Below are 14,959 nucleotides of genomic sequence, written 5' to 3' on the forward strand. Positions count from 1 at the left end.
TTCAGAAACTCTTCTAGCAGAAGAGATGGCCAAAAGAAACAAAACTTTCCAAGAAAGTAATTTAATATCCAGCGAATGCATAGGTTCAAACGGAGGAGCTTGAAGAGCCCCCAGAACCAAATTCAAACTCCAAGGAGGAGAAATTGACTTAATGACAGGTTTTATACGAACCAAAGCCTGTACAAAACAATGAATATCAGGAAGATTAGCAATCTTTCTGTGAAAAAGAACAGAAAGAGCAGAGATTTGTCCTTTCAAGGAACTTGCCGACAAACCTTTATCCAAACCATCCTGAAGAAACTGTAAAATTCTAGGAATTCTAAAAGAATGCCAAGAAAAATGATGAGAAGAACACCAAGAAATGTAAGTCTTCCAGACTCGATAATATATCTTCCTAGACACAGATTTACGAGCCTGTAACATAGTAATAATGACGGAGTCAGAGAAACCTCTATGACTGAGAATCAAGCGTTCAATCTCCATACCTTCAAATTTAAGGATTTGAGATCCTGATGGAAAAAAAGGACCTTGCGATAGAAGGTCTGGTCTTAACGGAAGAGTCCACGGTTGGCAAGTAGCCATCCAAACAAGATCCGCATACCAAAACCTGTGAGGCCATGCTGGAGCCACCAGCAGAACAAACGAACGCTCCTTTAGAATCTTGGAAATCACTCTTGGAAGAAGAACTAGAGGCGGAAAGATATAGGCAGGATGATACTTCCAAGGAAGTGACAATGCATCCACTGCTTCTGCCTGAGGATCCCTGGATCTGGGCAGATACCTGGGAAGCCATCAGATCTATTTCTGGAAGTCCCCACATTTGAACAATCTGAAGAAATACCTCTGGGTGAAGAGACCATTCGTCCGGATGTAATGTTTGGCGACTGAGATAATCCGCTTCCCAATTGTCTATACCTGGGATATGAACCGCAGAAATTAGACAGGAGCTGGATTCCGCCCATACAAGTATTCGAGATACTTCTTTCATAGCCAGAGGACTGAGTCCCTCCTTGATGATTGACATATGCCACGGTTGTGACATTGTCTGTCTGAAAACAAATGAACGACTCTCTCTTTAGAAGAGGCCACGACTGAAGAGCTCTGAAAATCGCACGGAGTTCCAAAATGTTGATTGGTAATCTCGCCTCCTGAGATTCCCAAACCCCTTGTGCTGTCAGAAACCCCCATACAGCTCCCCAACCTGTCAGACTTGCATTTGTTGAGATCACAGTCCAGGTCGGAAGAACAAAAGAAGCCCCCTGAACTAAACGATGATGGTCGGTCCACCACGTTAGAGAGTGTCGTACAATCGGTTTTAAAGATATTAATTGTGATATCTTTGTATAATCCCAGCACCACTGGTTCAGCATACAGAGCTGAATAGGTCGTATGTGAAAACGAGCAAAGGGGATCGCGTCTGATGCAGCAGTCATAAGACCTAGAATTTCCATGCATAAGGCTACCGAAGGGAATGATTGAGACTGAAGGTTTCGACAAGCTGAAACCAATTTTAGACGTCTCTTGTCCATTAGAGACAGAGTCATGGACACTGAATCTATCTGGAAACCTAAAAAGGTTACCCTTGTCTGAGGAATCGACAAACTCTTTGGTAAATTGATCCTCCAACCATGTTCTCGAAGAAACGATACAAGTCGATTCGTATGAGATTCTGCTAAATGTGAAGACTGAGCAAGTACCAAGATATCATCCAAATAAGGAAATTCCACAATACCCTGTTCTCTGATTACAGATAGAAGGGCACCGAGAGCCTTTGTAAAAATCCTTGGAGCTGTTGCTAGGCCAAACGGCAGAGCCACAAACTGGTAATGCTTGTCTAGAAAAGAGAATCTCAGAAACTGATAGTGATCTGGATGAATCGGAATATGCAGATATGCATCTTGTAAATCTATTGTGGACATATAATGCCCTTGCTGAACAAAAGGCGGAATAGTCCTTATAGTTACCATTTTGAATGTTGGTATCCTTACATAACGATTCAATATTTTTAAATCCAGAACTGGTCTGAAGGAATTCTCCTTCTTTGGTACAATGAAGAGATTTGAGTAAAACCCGAGCCCCTGTTCCAAAACTGGAACTGGCACAATTACTCCAGCCAACTCTAGATCTGAAACACATTTCAGAAATGCTTGAGCCTTCACTGGATTTATTGGGACACGGGAAAGAAAAAATCTTCTTGCAGGAAGCCTTATCTTGAAGCCTATTCTGTACCCTTGTGAAACAATATTCTGAATCCAAAGATTGTGAATCAAATTGATCCAAATTTCTTTGAAAAAACGTAATCTGCCCCCTACCAGCTGAGCTGGAATGAGGGCCGCACCTTCATGTGGACTTGGGAGCTGGCTTTGGCTTCCTAAAAGGCTTGGATTTATTCTAGACTGGAGATGGTTTCCAAACTGATACTGCTCCTGTAGGGGAAGGATCAGGTTTTTGTTCCTTGTTGTGACGAAAGGAACGATAACGATTAGCAGACCTAAATTAACCTTTAGATTTTTTATCCTGTGGTAAAAAAGTTCCTTTCCCTCCAGTAACTGTTGAAATAATAGAATCCAACTGTGAACCAAACAATTTATTACCTTGGAAAGAAAGGGAAAGCAAAGTTGACTTAGAAGACATATCAGCATTCCAAGTTTTAAGCCATAAAGCTCTTCTAGCTAAGATAGCTAAAGACATATACCTGACATCAACCCTAATGATATCAAAGAAGGCATCACAAATAAAGTTATTAGCATGTTGAAGAAGATTAACAATGCTATGAGTATTATGATCTGTTATGATCTGTTACATGTTGTGCTAAAGCTTCCAACCAGAAAGTTGAAGCTGCAGCAACATCCGCCAAAGATATAGAAGGTCTAAGAAGATTACCTGAACATAAGTAAGCTTTTCTTAGAAAGGATTCAATTTTCCTATCTAAAGGATCCTTAAAGGAAGTACTATCTGCCGTAGGAATAGTAGTACGTTTAGCAAAAGTGGAGATAGCCCCATCAACCTTAGGGATTTTGTCCCAAAACTCTAATCTGTCAGATGGCACAGGATATAATTGCTTAAACCATTTAGAAGGAGTAAATGAATTAATTAAAAAATTCATCTGAAAAATGAGAAGTTTTAAAAGACTTTATACGTTTACTAGAAGGGGGAATAACAGACATAGCCTTCTTAATAGATTTAGAAACAAAATCTCTTATGTTAACAGGAACACCCTGAAAATTAGATGTTGATGGAACAGCAACAGGTAATGGAACATTACTAAAGGAAATCTTATCTGCATTAACAAGTTTGTCATGACATTCATTACAAACAGCCGGAGGAACAGTTACCATAAGTTTACAACAAATACACTTATCTTTGGTAGATCCAGCATCAGTCAGCAATTTTCCAGAAGTATCTTCTGATTCAGGGTCAATCTGAGACATCTTGCAATATGTAATAGAAAAAACAACATATAAAGCAAAATTGATCAAATTCCTTAAAGGGATACTAAACCCAATTTTTTTATTTCATGATTCAGATAGAGCATGAGATTTTAAGCACCTTTCTAATTTACTCCTAATATCAATTTTTCTTTGTTCTCATGCTATCTTGATTTGAAAAAGCAGTACTGTAAGCTTTAGAGCCAGACCATTTTTTGTTCAGCACATGAGTAGCACTTGCTGATTTGTGGCTAAATGTAGCAAACCAATCAGCAGCTCTACCAAGGTGCTGAACTAAAAAATGGGCCGGCTCCTAACCTTTTATTACTGCTTTTTCAAATCAAGATAACATGAGAACAAAGAAAAATTGATAATAGGAGTAAATTAGAAAGTTGCTTAAAGTTGCATGCTCTATATGAATCATGAAAGAAAAAATGAGGGGTTAGTATCCCTTTAAATGACAGTTTCACGAATGGGAAAAAATGCCAATGAACAAGCTTCTAGCAAGCAGAAGCAAATAAACAATGAGACTTAAATAATGTGCAGACAATAATGACACCCTCATTATTTGGCGCCTAAATGCTTTAAGCGCCAAAAATGACGCCACATCCGGAGACGCTGACATTTTTGGCGCAAAAACGTCAAAAAAATGACGCAACTTCCGGCGACAGGTATGACGCCGGAAATTACAAAGAAAATGTTTTGCGCCAAAAAAGTCCGCGCCAAAAATGACGCAATAAAATGAAGCATTTTCAGCCCCCAGGAAAAAGAGTCAAATTTTAAGGTAAGAAAAATTGATTATTCAAATGCATTATCCCAAATAATGAAACTGACTGTCTGAAATATAGGAATGTTGAACATCCTGAATCAAGGCAAATAAATGTTTAAACACATATATTTAAAACTTTATATAAAAGTGCCCGACCATAGCTTAGAGTGTCACAAAAATAAGACTTACTTACCCCAGGACACTCATCTACATGTAGTAGAAAGCCAAACCAGTACTGAAACGAAAATCAGTAGAGGTAATGGTATATATAAGAGTATATCGTTGATCTGAAAAGGGAGGTAAGAGATGAATCTCTACGACCGATAACCGAGAACCTATGAAATAGACCCTGTAGAAGGAGATCATTGAATTCAAATAGGCAATACTCTCTTCACATCCCTCTGACATTCACTGCACACTGAGAGGAAAACTGGGCTCCAACTTGCTGCGGAGCGCATATCAACGTAGAATCTAGCACAAACTTACTTCACCACCTCCATCGGAGGCAAAGTTTGTAAAACTGAATTGTGGGTGTGGTGAGGGGTGTATTTATAGGCATTTTGAGGTTTGGGAAACTTTGCCCCTCCTGGTAGGAATGTATATCCCATACGTCACTAGCTCATGGACTCTTGCTAATTACATGAAAGAAAACTATTTTTCTTTTTTAAAAAAGGGAAAGTAAAGTCAAACTGAATTTAACTGGATTGGATGGAGCATGATATTTCAAACAACTTTCCAATTTACTTCTATTATTAATTTTGCTTGGTATCATTTGTTAAAGAGTAATCCTAGGTGAACTCAGGTGAGTGCACGTGTCTTTGCCATCTGGCAGCAGTGTTTGCAACTTATGCATGCTCCTAAGCGCCTATCAGCCTACCTGAGTTTACTTGTCAACAAAGGATAAGCAGAGAATTAAGCAAATTTGGTAATACAAGCAAACTGGAAAGTTATTTAAAATTGCATGTTCTGTCTGAATCATTAACATTTCATTTTGCCTGTATTGTCCTTTTCATGTAAGACATACAATCATAATTATACAGTCAAGAGAGTTACCGGAGCATGGAGGTAGTAAATTGAACATCTTACCTTCTGATTCAGGAGAGCCTGCACTACATGGTTGGCAACCTGGAACAAAATCGTATTATTAAAGACAGTTGTAAACTTAGTTAGAATACACAGTTATAAAAGTTATAAATCAAGATGCATTGCTCAGCATCCCTGTAATAGAAGGTTTAATTTAATCAAAGCAAGGCATCACTACTCATAGAATCTAAACCCATTTACTGATATTAAATTCCAAATCAGATGGTGTCTAATCAGCAATGCTACTGCCTTTAGTAATTCATCTTAAAAATTAAATTCTACAGCCAAGTACCATGGAGGCACCAAGATATTATAGTGTATTCAATTACTCTGCTGGAAAACAAAATTAGTTCTGCACTGTGCGCTCAAGCTTAGGCCGTTCCAACACACGCAAGCAAGGAAGCCATCTCCTTTTGCTGTCAACTGATCCAGTCTTTCGTTTATAAGCTGGTTGCTGCGAGAAGCATTCATCAGCTATTAAACTGTATTAACACTTCAGCTGCTTCTGGAAATCAGAAGAGTTAACCAGGTAACTGGAGCAATGAATAAATCATCAAACACTTACTGCTAGGGAAAGCATTTAACAGCAGTGTTTAAAGCCTGCTCTGGCAGCCAAAAGGTGAACATCTGCAGGAGAATTCATTACACAAAACAGTGAGAGGAGCAAGAGGCTTTTCTCACTCCAATGTTCACTAACACAAAGCCCTAAAAAAGCATTAAAGCACAATATTCACTTGTGTAAAAATTGTGCTTTACCCCAAACAGCAAATGCTGTAACATGAAAATGCTGCAAATTGAATAACTGATTTAGCTTTTTGTCCTTTCTAGGGAGAGTGGAGCAAAGCACAATTTGTACACACAAGCAGCATCAGTAAAAATAAAAATGTATTACAGCATTTTAATTCAAAACAATGTCCTTTTAATCTACACATCATCATTAGGTTACCTAATAAAGTCCCACGGGTTCCAATATCATTTGTATGCCGACGACACCCAAATCTACTTCTCTACACCAGACCTATCGCCTTCCTTGCTAACCCGTGTCACTAACTGTCTTTCTCACATCTCCAACAGGATGTCCTCTCACTACCTCAAGCTAAATCTCTCCAAAACTGAGCTCCTTATTCCCCCCCCCCTTCTTCCAAAATCTCCAACCCCAATCTCTCTATAACTGTCGACAACTCCATCATTACCCCTACCCCGCATGCCCGATGTCTCGGGGTCACATTTGGCTCAGATCTTTCTTTCACTCCTCACATTCAGTCCTTGGCTAAATCCCGCCCCTTCCATCTTAAAAACATTAGACATTTCCTTGAACACAAGACACAACTAAGATTTCAATCCACTCTCATCCTTTCCCGCCTCGATTACGGCAATTCTGTCCTCTCTGGTCTCCCCAGCTGCCGTCTAGCTCCTTTACAATCCATAATGAATGCCTCTGCCAGGCTCATCTTCCTTACACGTCGCTCTTTATCTGCTGCACCTCTCTGCCAATCCCTTCACTGGCTTCCTCTTGCCTCCAGGATTAAACACAAAATTCTCACTGTGACATACAAAGCCCTCAACTGCACTGCTCCCCCCTATATCTTAGATATTGTCCCCAGATACTCTCCCTCCCGTCCCCTTAGCTCTGCTCATGACCTCCTACTCTCCTTCACTCTTGTTACCTCCTCACACACACCTGTTTACAGGACTTCTCCAGACTGGCTCCCATTCTGTGGAACTCGCTGCCTCGCTCCACAAGACTCTCCCCTAGTTTTGAAAGCATCAAACGCTCTCTAAAGTCTCTACTGTTCAGAGATGCATACAACCTACACTAACCTTTTTCTTTATACCAGTTCCTCTCCTCCATTGCTATCCCCTTGAACCCCCTTAGCATGTAAGCCTAAGAGCCCAGCTTATTGTAGTTAAGAGCTGACTACAACCGTGCGACCCTTGGCAGGGCCCTCTACCCGTTTGATCCCCATAAAGGTTTCCTTGTATTCCGCATATGTTTATAGCGCTGTGGAATCTGTTGGCGCTCTACAAATAACTAATAATAATTCTTTACTATAGGTTTAACCCCTGCTGCCAATCACAAGCTCTCAGTAGTGCGTTGCTGCTCCTTCAGCAAAAGGATATAAAGGAAATTAAGCAAATTTTATGATAGAAGTGAAACGTTGTATAGAATTGTATGGTCTATCTGAATCATGAAATAAAAAAAATGAGTTTCATATCCCTTTAATTCTCTTGGTATCCTTTTTTGAAATACATACCTAGAGAGATTCATGAGCAGAACTGCAATACTGAAAGCTAGTGGCTGATTGGTGGCTACAGACAAATTCCTTTTGTCAGTGGCTCACCAGATGTGATCAGCTAGGTATCAGTAATACATTACTGCTCGGGAGTTAAACGTCTTTAAAAGGGACAGTCCACGCTAAAATTGTTATTGCTTAAAAATATAGATAACACCTTTACTACCCATTCCCTGGCTTTGCACAACCAACATTGTTATATTAATATACTTTGTAATGGTAAACAGAGGTTTAAATGTTAAATAGCATCTTATCACATGCTTTTTTATAAGCTTTTCACAACAGGCGACTGCTAGTTCATGTGGGCCACATAGATAACACTGTGTTCACGCCCGAGAAGTTATTTAAGAGTTAAAACACAATACTAAATGCAAGTCAATAGATAATCAATACAAAGTCATGAAGATCCTTAGATACAAGGTATTAGCGATGCGGAATCTGTTGGCGCTCTACAAATAACCGATAATAATAATAACAAGGTAATCAGAGGTAAAAAGTATATTCATAAAACTGTGTTGGTTGTACAAAACTGGGGAATGGGTAATAAAGGGATTATCTATCTTATAACAACAATGCTATTGTAGACTGTCCCTTTAAAGGGACAGTCAACCCAAAAAATCTTCTAAGTGATATATATAAAGTTTAAAATGATCATTATTTACAAATGTAGCCCAGTTTTATAATATATTGCGTTTACAAGTAAAAGCACTTGCTGTTCACGCCTCTGCCGTTTGAAAATGTCTGTCTGGCCCCTCTACTTTTTTCATCAGCTACATCATCATCTTCTTGTGATCGCATAAACTTTGCGATCTTACTTATACACTGCTTTAGCACATGCGCAATGCACCATTTTTACTGAAGGGGGAACATTTGACACAGGAACAAAAACACTGGCTCATTATCTCAGCGGTTCATAGTTGCGGCGTACCAGTGGCCTGTTGAACCCTCCGGCAGCAGTTCCCAGATTGGGATTCCAAAATGCCCTATATAGGTTAATAAAGGTTAATATAATTTACCTCAGAACTACCAGAATCCCGTTACAAGTCATTTATTTATTTTTTTAGAGTGGGCACGCTTCGAGTTGTATCATTAGTTCCCTAATCAAAAATGGCGAGTTATGCAGATAATTTACCCCAATCAAAGATGGCATTAGTGTATAAAATGCTCTGCTTTGCCTTGTCTAGCCAGTGTAGGGTTAATGGAAGCCATGTTAAAAAAGGTGACCCAGCATAACAAATAAATAATAATCATACAATTATATATTGTGATTACATGTATATAAAACCTGTGATCAATAACATGCAATAAAATTGTATCAGAATGAGCAAACCACTATTTTATTATTCTGTATTAGTGTTGAGGAGTCTCCAGCACTGAAGAGGTTAACTGACTGGGTGCCAAGGAACGCACACAAGGGCCTGCTCTGGGCCCTCTAGGGTTTCTGGGCATGCATGCTGCACACTGTTCCCAGGAAGATGTAAAATGGGTATAAGATTTCAAAGGGCTTGATCCTGATCCCACATCAAAGGACCCAGAGATGCCCCACAGGTCTTATAAACACAGCCACCAGAGACTCAGCCCACTCGTATTTGTCCCTGCATCGGACTTTGGGGGCTTGTCCTCCTGTTTGCCACTTACTCTAGTTAAAGGGACAGTCAAAGGGGGAACGTTTTGCACAGGAACAAAAGCACTGGCTCATTATCTCAGCGGTTCATAGTTGCGGCGTACCAGTATCCTGTTCAACCCTCCGGCAGCAGTTAGCAGTTCTCAGATTGGATTCTATTCGCAATTATATGGTATGTCTCTTCCACTGGTTTATACTTATTTTGCAGCACTGTTTAAAGCAGGATAGTATAAAGCAGACTATTTAACCAGTGCTGCATAATAAGTATAACACAGTGGAAGAGACATACCATATAATTGCGAATAGAATCCAATCTGGTAACTGCTAACTGTTGCCGCAGGGTTGAACAGGACACTGGTACGCCGCAACTATGAACCGCTGAGATAATGAGCCAGTGTTTTTGTTCCTGTGTCAAACATTCCCCCTTCAGTAAAATAGGCGCATTGCACATGCGCTAAAGCAGGGTAAGAGTAAGATCGCAAAGTTACTGCGATCACAAGAAGATGATGATGATGTAGCTGATGACGAAATAGGGGAGGGGCCAGACGGACATTTTCAAACGGCAGAGGCGCGAACAGTAAGTGCTTTTACTTGTAAACGCGATATATTACAAAACTGGGCTACATTTGTAAATAATGATCATTTGAAACTTATATATATATATCACTTAGAAGAATTTTTGGGTTGACTGTCCCTTTAAGTTACTTTAACACAAAGCATTTCTTTTTGTAACATATGGTACAATTATTGGGATCTTTCTAAGCATAGTAATGGTCACATAAAAAGGTGTGGAACTAGTTGATGAGAAAATTGATGAAAATATTGAATTATGTTTAAGTAAGAAAAACAAATAACGTTGCTAATTTTGTCTGACAGAAGGGTCATCAATAAGATTTTGCTCATCCTAAGCCACTGAACCACTTACAGCGATTTGTATAATTAAATAAGCTATTAGAGTTGGAGTGTTCTGCAGACTATTAATGATCTTCATATTGTAGACAGGACAGACATTAGAGCTAAGTGACCTAAACCAATTAAAGATTTAGGTTAAGAAATTAGATGATCTTTTTACATATAACACAGTCAACTAGATCTTTGACATCGTAAACATGTACCCTTTAAGAGACATTACATTCAAAATGTAATTTCATATTTTAAAAAAAACACCACCACAAAAACAAACAAACACACAGCAACAACACCTTTCTATTCTCCCCAGACACACTGAATCATGTACAATAGGATTCTTCTTCTGACATTCCAACAAGCTGCACAATTATTGCTTGACATGTACAGGAGCTATGTATGTACCTAGATGGCCAGAACAAACAAACCGAATGACACAATGTTTTTTTCTAAAGGTATGTCCATGTAATGCAAAACATATATATATGCTTAAGAAATTAAAGGGGCATGGAAATCAAACTTTCTTGTATAAGATACGACGAGTCAACGGATTCATCCTTTACTTGTGGGATATTATCCTGCTGCTAACAGGAAGTGGCAAAGAGCACCACAGCAGAGCTGTCTATATAGCTCCTCCCTTGACTCCACCCCCCAGTCATTCTCTTTGCCTACTCTAAGTACTAGGAAGGGTAAAGTGAAAGAGGTGATAAAATGTTAGTTTTTATTTTCTTCAAGCAAGAGTTTTTTTATTTTAAATGGTACCGGTGTGTACTATTTTCCCTCAGGCAGCAGATGGATGAAGACTGGAGGCTGATGATCTTAGCAGTTGTTACTAAGATCCAGTGCAGTTCCCACAGAATGGCTGAGGAGTACTTAATGCTATAAGCAGTGAGGTATGTTCAGTCATTTTTTTCTGGAGAGACTGTTATTTCAGAATTGGCTGACAGTATCCCCATGAGGGAGAGGGTAAGCAGTAATCCTAAGTCTAAAGAGGGGTATTACTGAGCTTGCATATATGGGCTTTATAAAAATGGTTGACACTGATGTTTGAATGTTTGTGGGCAAACGTTTACATGTCTGGGAGTGCAGAAAACGTTTTTAAAGGAGAGACGTTTTTATGCTTTATTAAGAAGGGTACACATGGCTTAATTTCTGGGTTTATGAACCCACATGGCTAGGTTTTAGACCGCTCTGGTGCGGTTAATTGAGGCTGTGAGACATCGAGTGAGATGGGTGGGGCCTATTTTCGCACCTCAGTTGCGCAGTTGTTTTTCTCAAGCAAGCTGCAAGCTCCAACTCCGGTGGGCCTTTGTGAGCTGTATTGGGCCAAATTGAAGGTTTAACCCGGTTTTCCAGACCCCTGAGGGCAGGTAGGCGCCACAGCAGGGCTGTGGCGAAGTGCAGGGGGTGCTTATATTGAAATAAACGTTTTATAATTTTCCGTTTTTTTCTGGTAAGGGTCAAGTATTCCTTTCCTTGTGGGGCAAACTTAGCTGCAGTATTGGGATGCTTCTATCATAAAATTGGGACAATTTTATTGTTTTCAAGCAGTTTTGAAAAAATTGTATGCTTTTTTTCTCTTAAAGGCGCAGTACCGCTTTTTTAAGATTGTTCTTTTTTTCACTAAATAAAGTGTTTTCAAGCCTGTTTGTGGTCATTACTAGCCTGTTTAACATGTCTGACTTTGAAGAAAGCCAATGTTCCATGTGTTTAGAAGCCATTGTGGAACCCCCACTTAAAATGTGCCCCTCATGTACTGAAAGGGCCTTACATTGCAAAGAACATATTTTAGCTGATAAAAGTATGATTTTCAGTCAGAAGAGAATCAGGTTTTGACATCTACTTCTCCCCAAGTGTCACAACCTTTAACGCCCGCACAAGCGATGCAAAGTACTTCTAGTGCGTCCAATTCTTTCACCCTGCAAGATATGGCCGCAGTTATGTCTACTACCCTCACAGAGGTATTATCTAAACTGCCTGGTTTGCAGGGCAAGCGCAGTAGGTCCGGTATGAGAATAAATGCTGAGCCCTCTGACGCTTTATTAGCCATCTCCGATGTACCCTCAAAATGTTCTGAATTGGGGATGGGGGAATTGCTGTCTGAGGGAGAGCTTTCTGATTCAGGAAAGATGTTCCCTCAAACAGACTCTGATATGACGGCTTTTAAGTTTAAGCTTGAACACCTCCGTTTATTACTCAGGGAGGTTTTAGAGACTCTGGATGACTGTGACCCTATTGTAATTCAACCAGAGAAATTGTGTAAAATGGATAGATATCTAGAGGTTCCTACTTACACTAATGTTTTTCCGGTCCCTAAGAGGATTTCTGACATTGTTACTAAGGAATGGGATAGACCAGGCATTCCGTTCTCTCCCCCTCCTACTTTTAAGAAAATGTTTCCCATATCTGACACCATTCGGGATTCGTGGCAGACGGTCCCTAAGATGGAGGGAGTTATTTCTACCCTAGCTAAGCGTACAACTATACCTATTGAGGACAGTTGTGCTTTCAAAGATCCTATGGATAAAAAATTAGAGGGTCTTCTAAAGAAAATATTTATTCATCAGGGTTTTCTTCTGCAACCTATAGCGTGCATTGTTCCGGTAACTACTGCAGCTGCTTTTTAGTTCGAGGCTCTTGAGGAGGCTCTTAAGGTTGAGACCCCACTGGATGAGATTTTAGATAGAATTAAGGCTCTCAAGCTAGCTAATTCTTTTATTACAGATGCCGCTTTTCAACTGGCAAAATTAGCTGCAAAGAATTCAGGTTTTGCCATTTTAGAGCGTTATGGCTTAAGTCCTGGTCTGCTGATGTGTCATCAAAATCTAAGCTATTAGCTATTCCTTTCAAGGGTAAGACCCTATTCGGGCCTGAACTGAAAGAGATAATTTCCGACATCACTGGAGGAAAAGGCCATCCCCTTCCTCAGGATAAGACAAATAGAATGAGGGCCAAACAGAATAATTTTCGTTCCTTTCGAAACTTCAAAGGTGGTCCCGCTACCTCCTCCCCTGCCACGAAGCAGGAGGGGAATTTTGCTCAATCCAAATCTGTCTGGAGACCTAACCAGACCTGGACTAAAGGTAAACAGGCCAAGAAGCCCGCTGCTGTTACCAAGACAGCATGAAGGGGCAGCCCCCGATCCGGGACCGGATCTTGTGGGGGGCAGACTTTCTCTCTTCGCTCAGGCTTGGGCAAGAGACGTTCAGGATTCCTGGGCATTAGAAATTGTGACCCAGGGGTATCATCTAGAAATCAAAGATTCTCCTCCAAGGGGGAGATTAATCTTTTACGGTTGTCTGTAAACCAGACAAAAAGAGAGGCGTTCTTACGCTGTGTAGAAGACCTATATACTATGGGGGTAATCTGCCCAGTTCCAAAAGCAGAACAGGGGCAGGGGTTTTACTCCAATCTGTTCGTGGTTCCCAAAAAAGAGGGAACCTTCAGACCGATTTTAGATCTCAAGATCTTAAACAAATTTCTCAGAGTCCCATCCTTCAAGATGGAGACCATTCAGACAATTTTACCAATGATCCAGAAGGGTCAATATATGACCACCGTGGATTTGAAGGATGCGTATCTTCACATTCCTATCCACAAAGATTATCACCAGTTCCTCAGGTTCGCTTTCCTGGACAAGCATTACCAGTTTGTGGCTCTTCCTTTCAGGTTGGCCACAGCTCCCAGAATTTTCACAAAGGTGCTAGGGTCACTTCTGGCGGTTCTAAGGCCGCAGGGAATAGCAGTGGAGCCATATCTGGACGATATCCTGATTCAGGCGTCAACTTACCAACTAGCCAAATCTCACACGGAAATCGTGTTGGCCTTCCTAAGATCTCACGGGTGGAAGGTGAACATAAAGAAGAGTTCACTTGTCCTCTCACAAGAGTTCCATTCCTGGGAACTCTGATAGACTCGGTAGACATGAAAATTTTTCTGACGGAGGTCAGGAAATCAAAGATCTTAACCACCTGCCGAGCACTTCATTCCATTTCTCGGCCGTCAGTTGCTCAGTGTATGGAGGTAATTGGAGTAATGGTAGCGACAATGGACATAGTTCCGTATGCTCGCTTGCATCTCAGACCACTGCAACTATGCATGCTCAGACAGTGGAATGGGGACTATGCACATTTATCTCCTCAGATAAATCTGGATCAAGAGACCAGAGACTCTCTTCTTTGGTGGTTGTCACAGGATCATCTGTCCCAGGGAATGTGTTTCCGCAGGCCAGCATGGGTCATAGTGACGACGGACGCCAGCCTATTGGGCTGGGGTGCAGTCTGGAATTCCCTAAAGGCACAGGGTGTGTGGACTCAGGAGGAGGCTCTCCTTCCAATAAATATAGAACTGAGAGCGATATTCAACGCGCTTCAGGCGTGGCCTCAGCTGGCTTCGGCCAAATTCATAAGATTCCAGTCGGACAATATCACGACTGTAGCATATATCAATCATCAAGGGGGAACAAAGAGTTCTCTAGCGACGATAGAGGTTTCCAAAATAATTTGATGGGCAGAGACTCACTCTTGCCATCTATCAGCAATCTATATCCCAGGAGTGGAGAACTGGGAAGCGGACAGACTTTTCATCCGGGGGAGTGGGAGCTCCATCCGGAGGTGTTTGCACAATTGATTAGTCAATGGGGCACACCAGAATTGGATCTTATGGCATCTTGTCAGAATGCCAAACTTCCTTGTTACGGGTCCAGATCGAGGGATCCCCAAGCAGTACTGATAGATGCTCTAGCAGTACCTTGGTCGTTCAACCTGGCTTATGTGTTTCCTCCATTTCCTCTCCTTCCTCGTCTGATTGCCAGAATCAAAAAGGAGAGGGCTTCGGTAATTTTGATAGAACCTGC

At 40.8% G+C, this 14,959-nt stretch overlaps 1 protein-coding gene across 7 annotated transcripts in view; it reads right to left on the reverse strand.

The window, feature by feature from the left end:
* Window positions 1–14,959, reverse strand: part of NCKAP5L (NCK associated protein 5 like) — a 235,375-nt gene that overhangs the window by 47,325 nt on the left and 173,091 nt on the right. For all 7 annotated transcript variants that reach the window (XM_053708047.1, XM_053708046.1, XM_053708052.1 and 4 more), the window contains one exon: window positions 5,284–5,322. In XM_053708047.1, coding sequence (XP_053564022.1) covers window positions 5,284–5,322 — 39 coding nt within the window. The remainder of the gene's footprint in view (window positions 1–5,283; window positions 5,323–14,959) is intronic.

This window comes from Bombina bombina, chromosome 3 (assembly GCF_027579735.1).
Source record: "Bombina bombina isolate aBomBom1 chromosome 3, aBomBom1.pri, whole genome shotgun sequence".
NCBI lineage: Eukaryota > Metazoa > Chordata > Amphibia > Anura > Bombinatoridae > Bombina > Bombina bombina.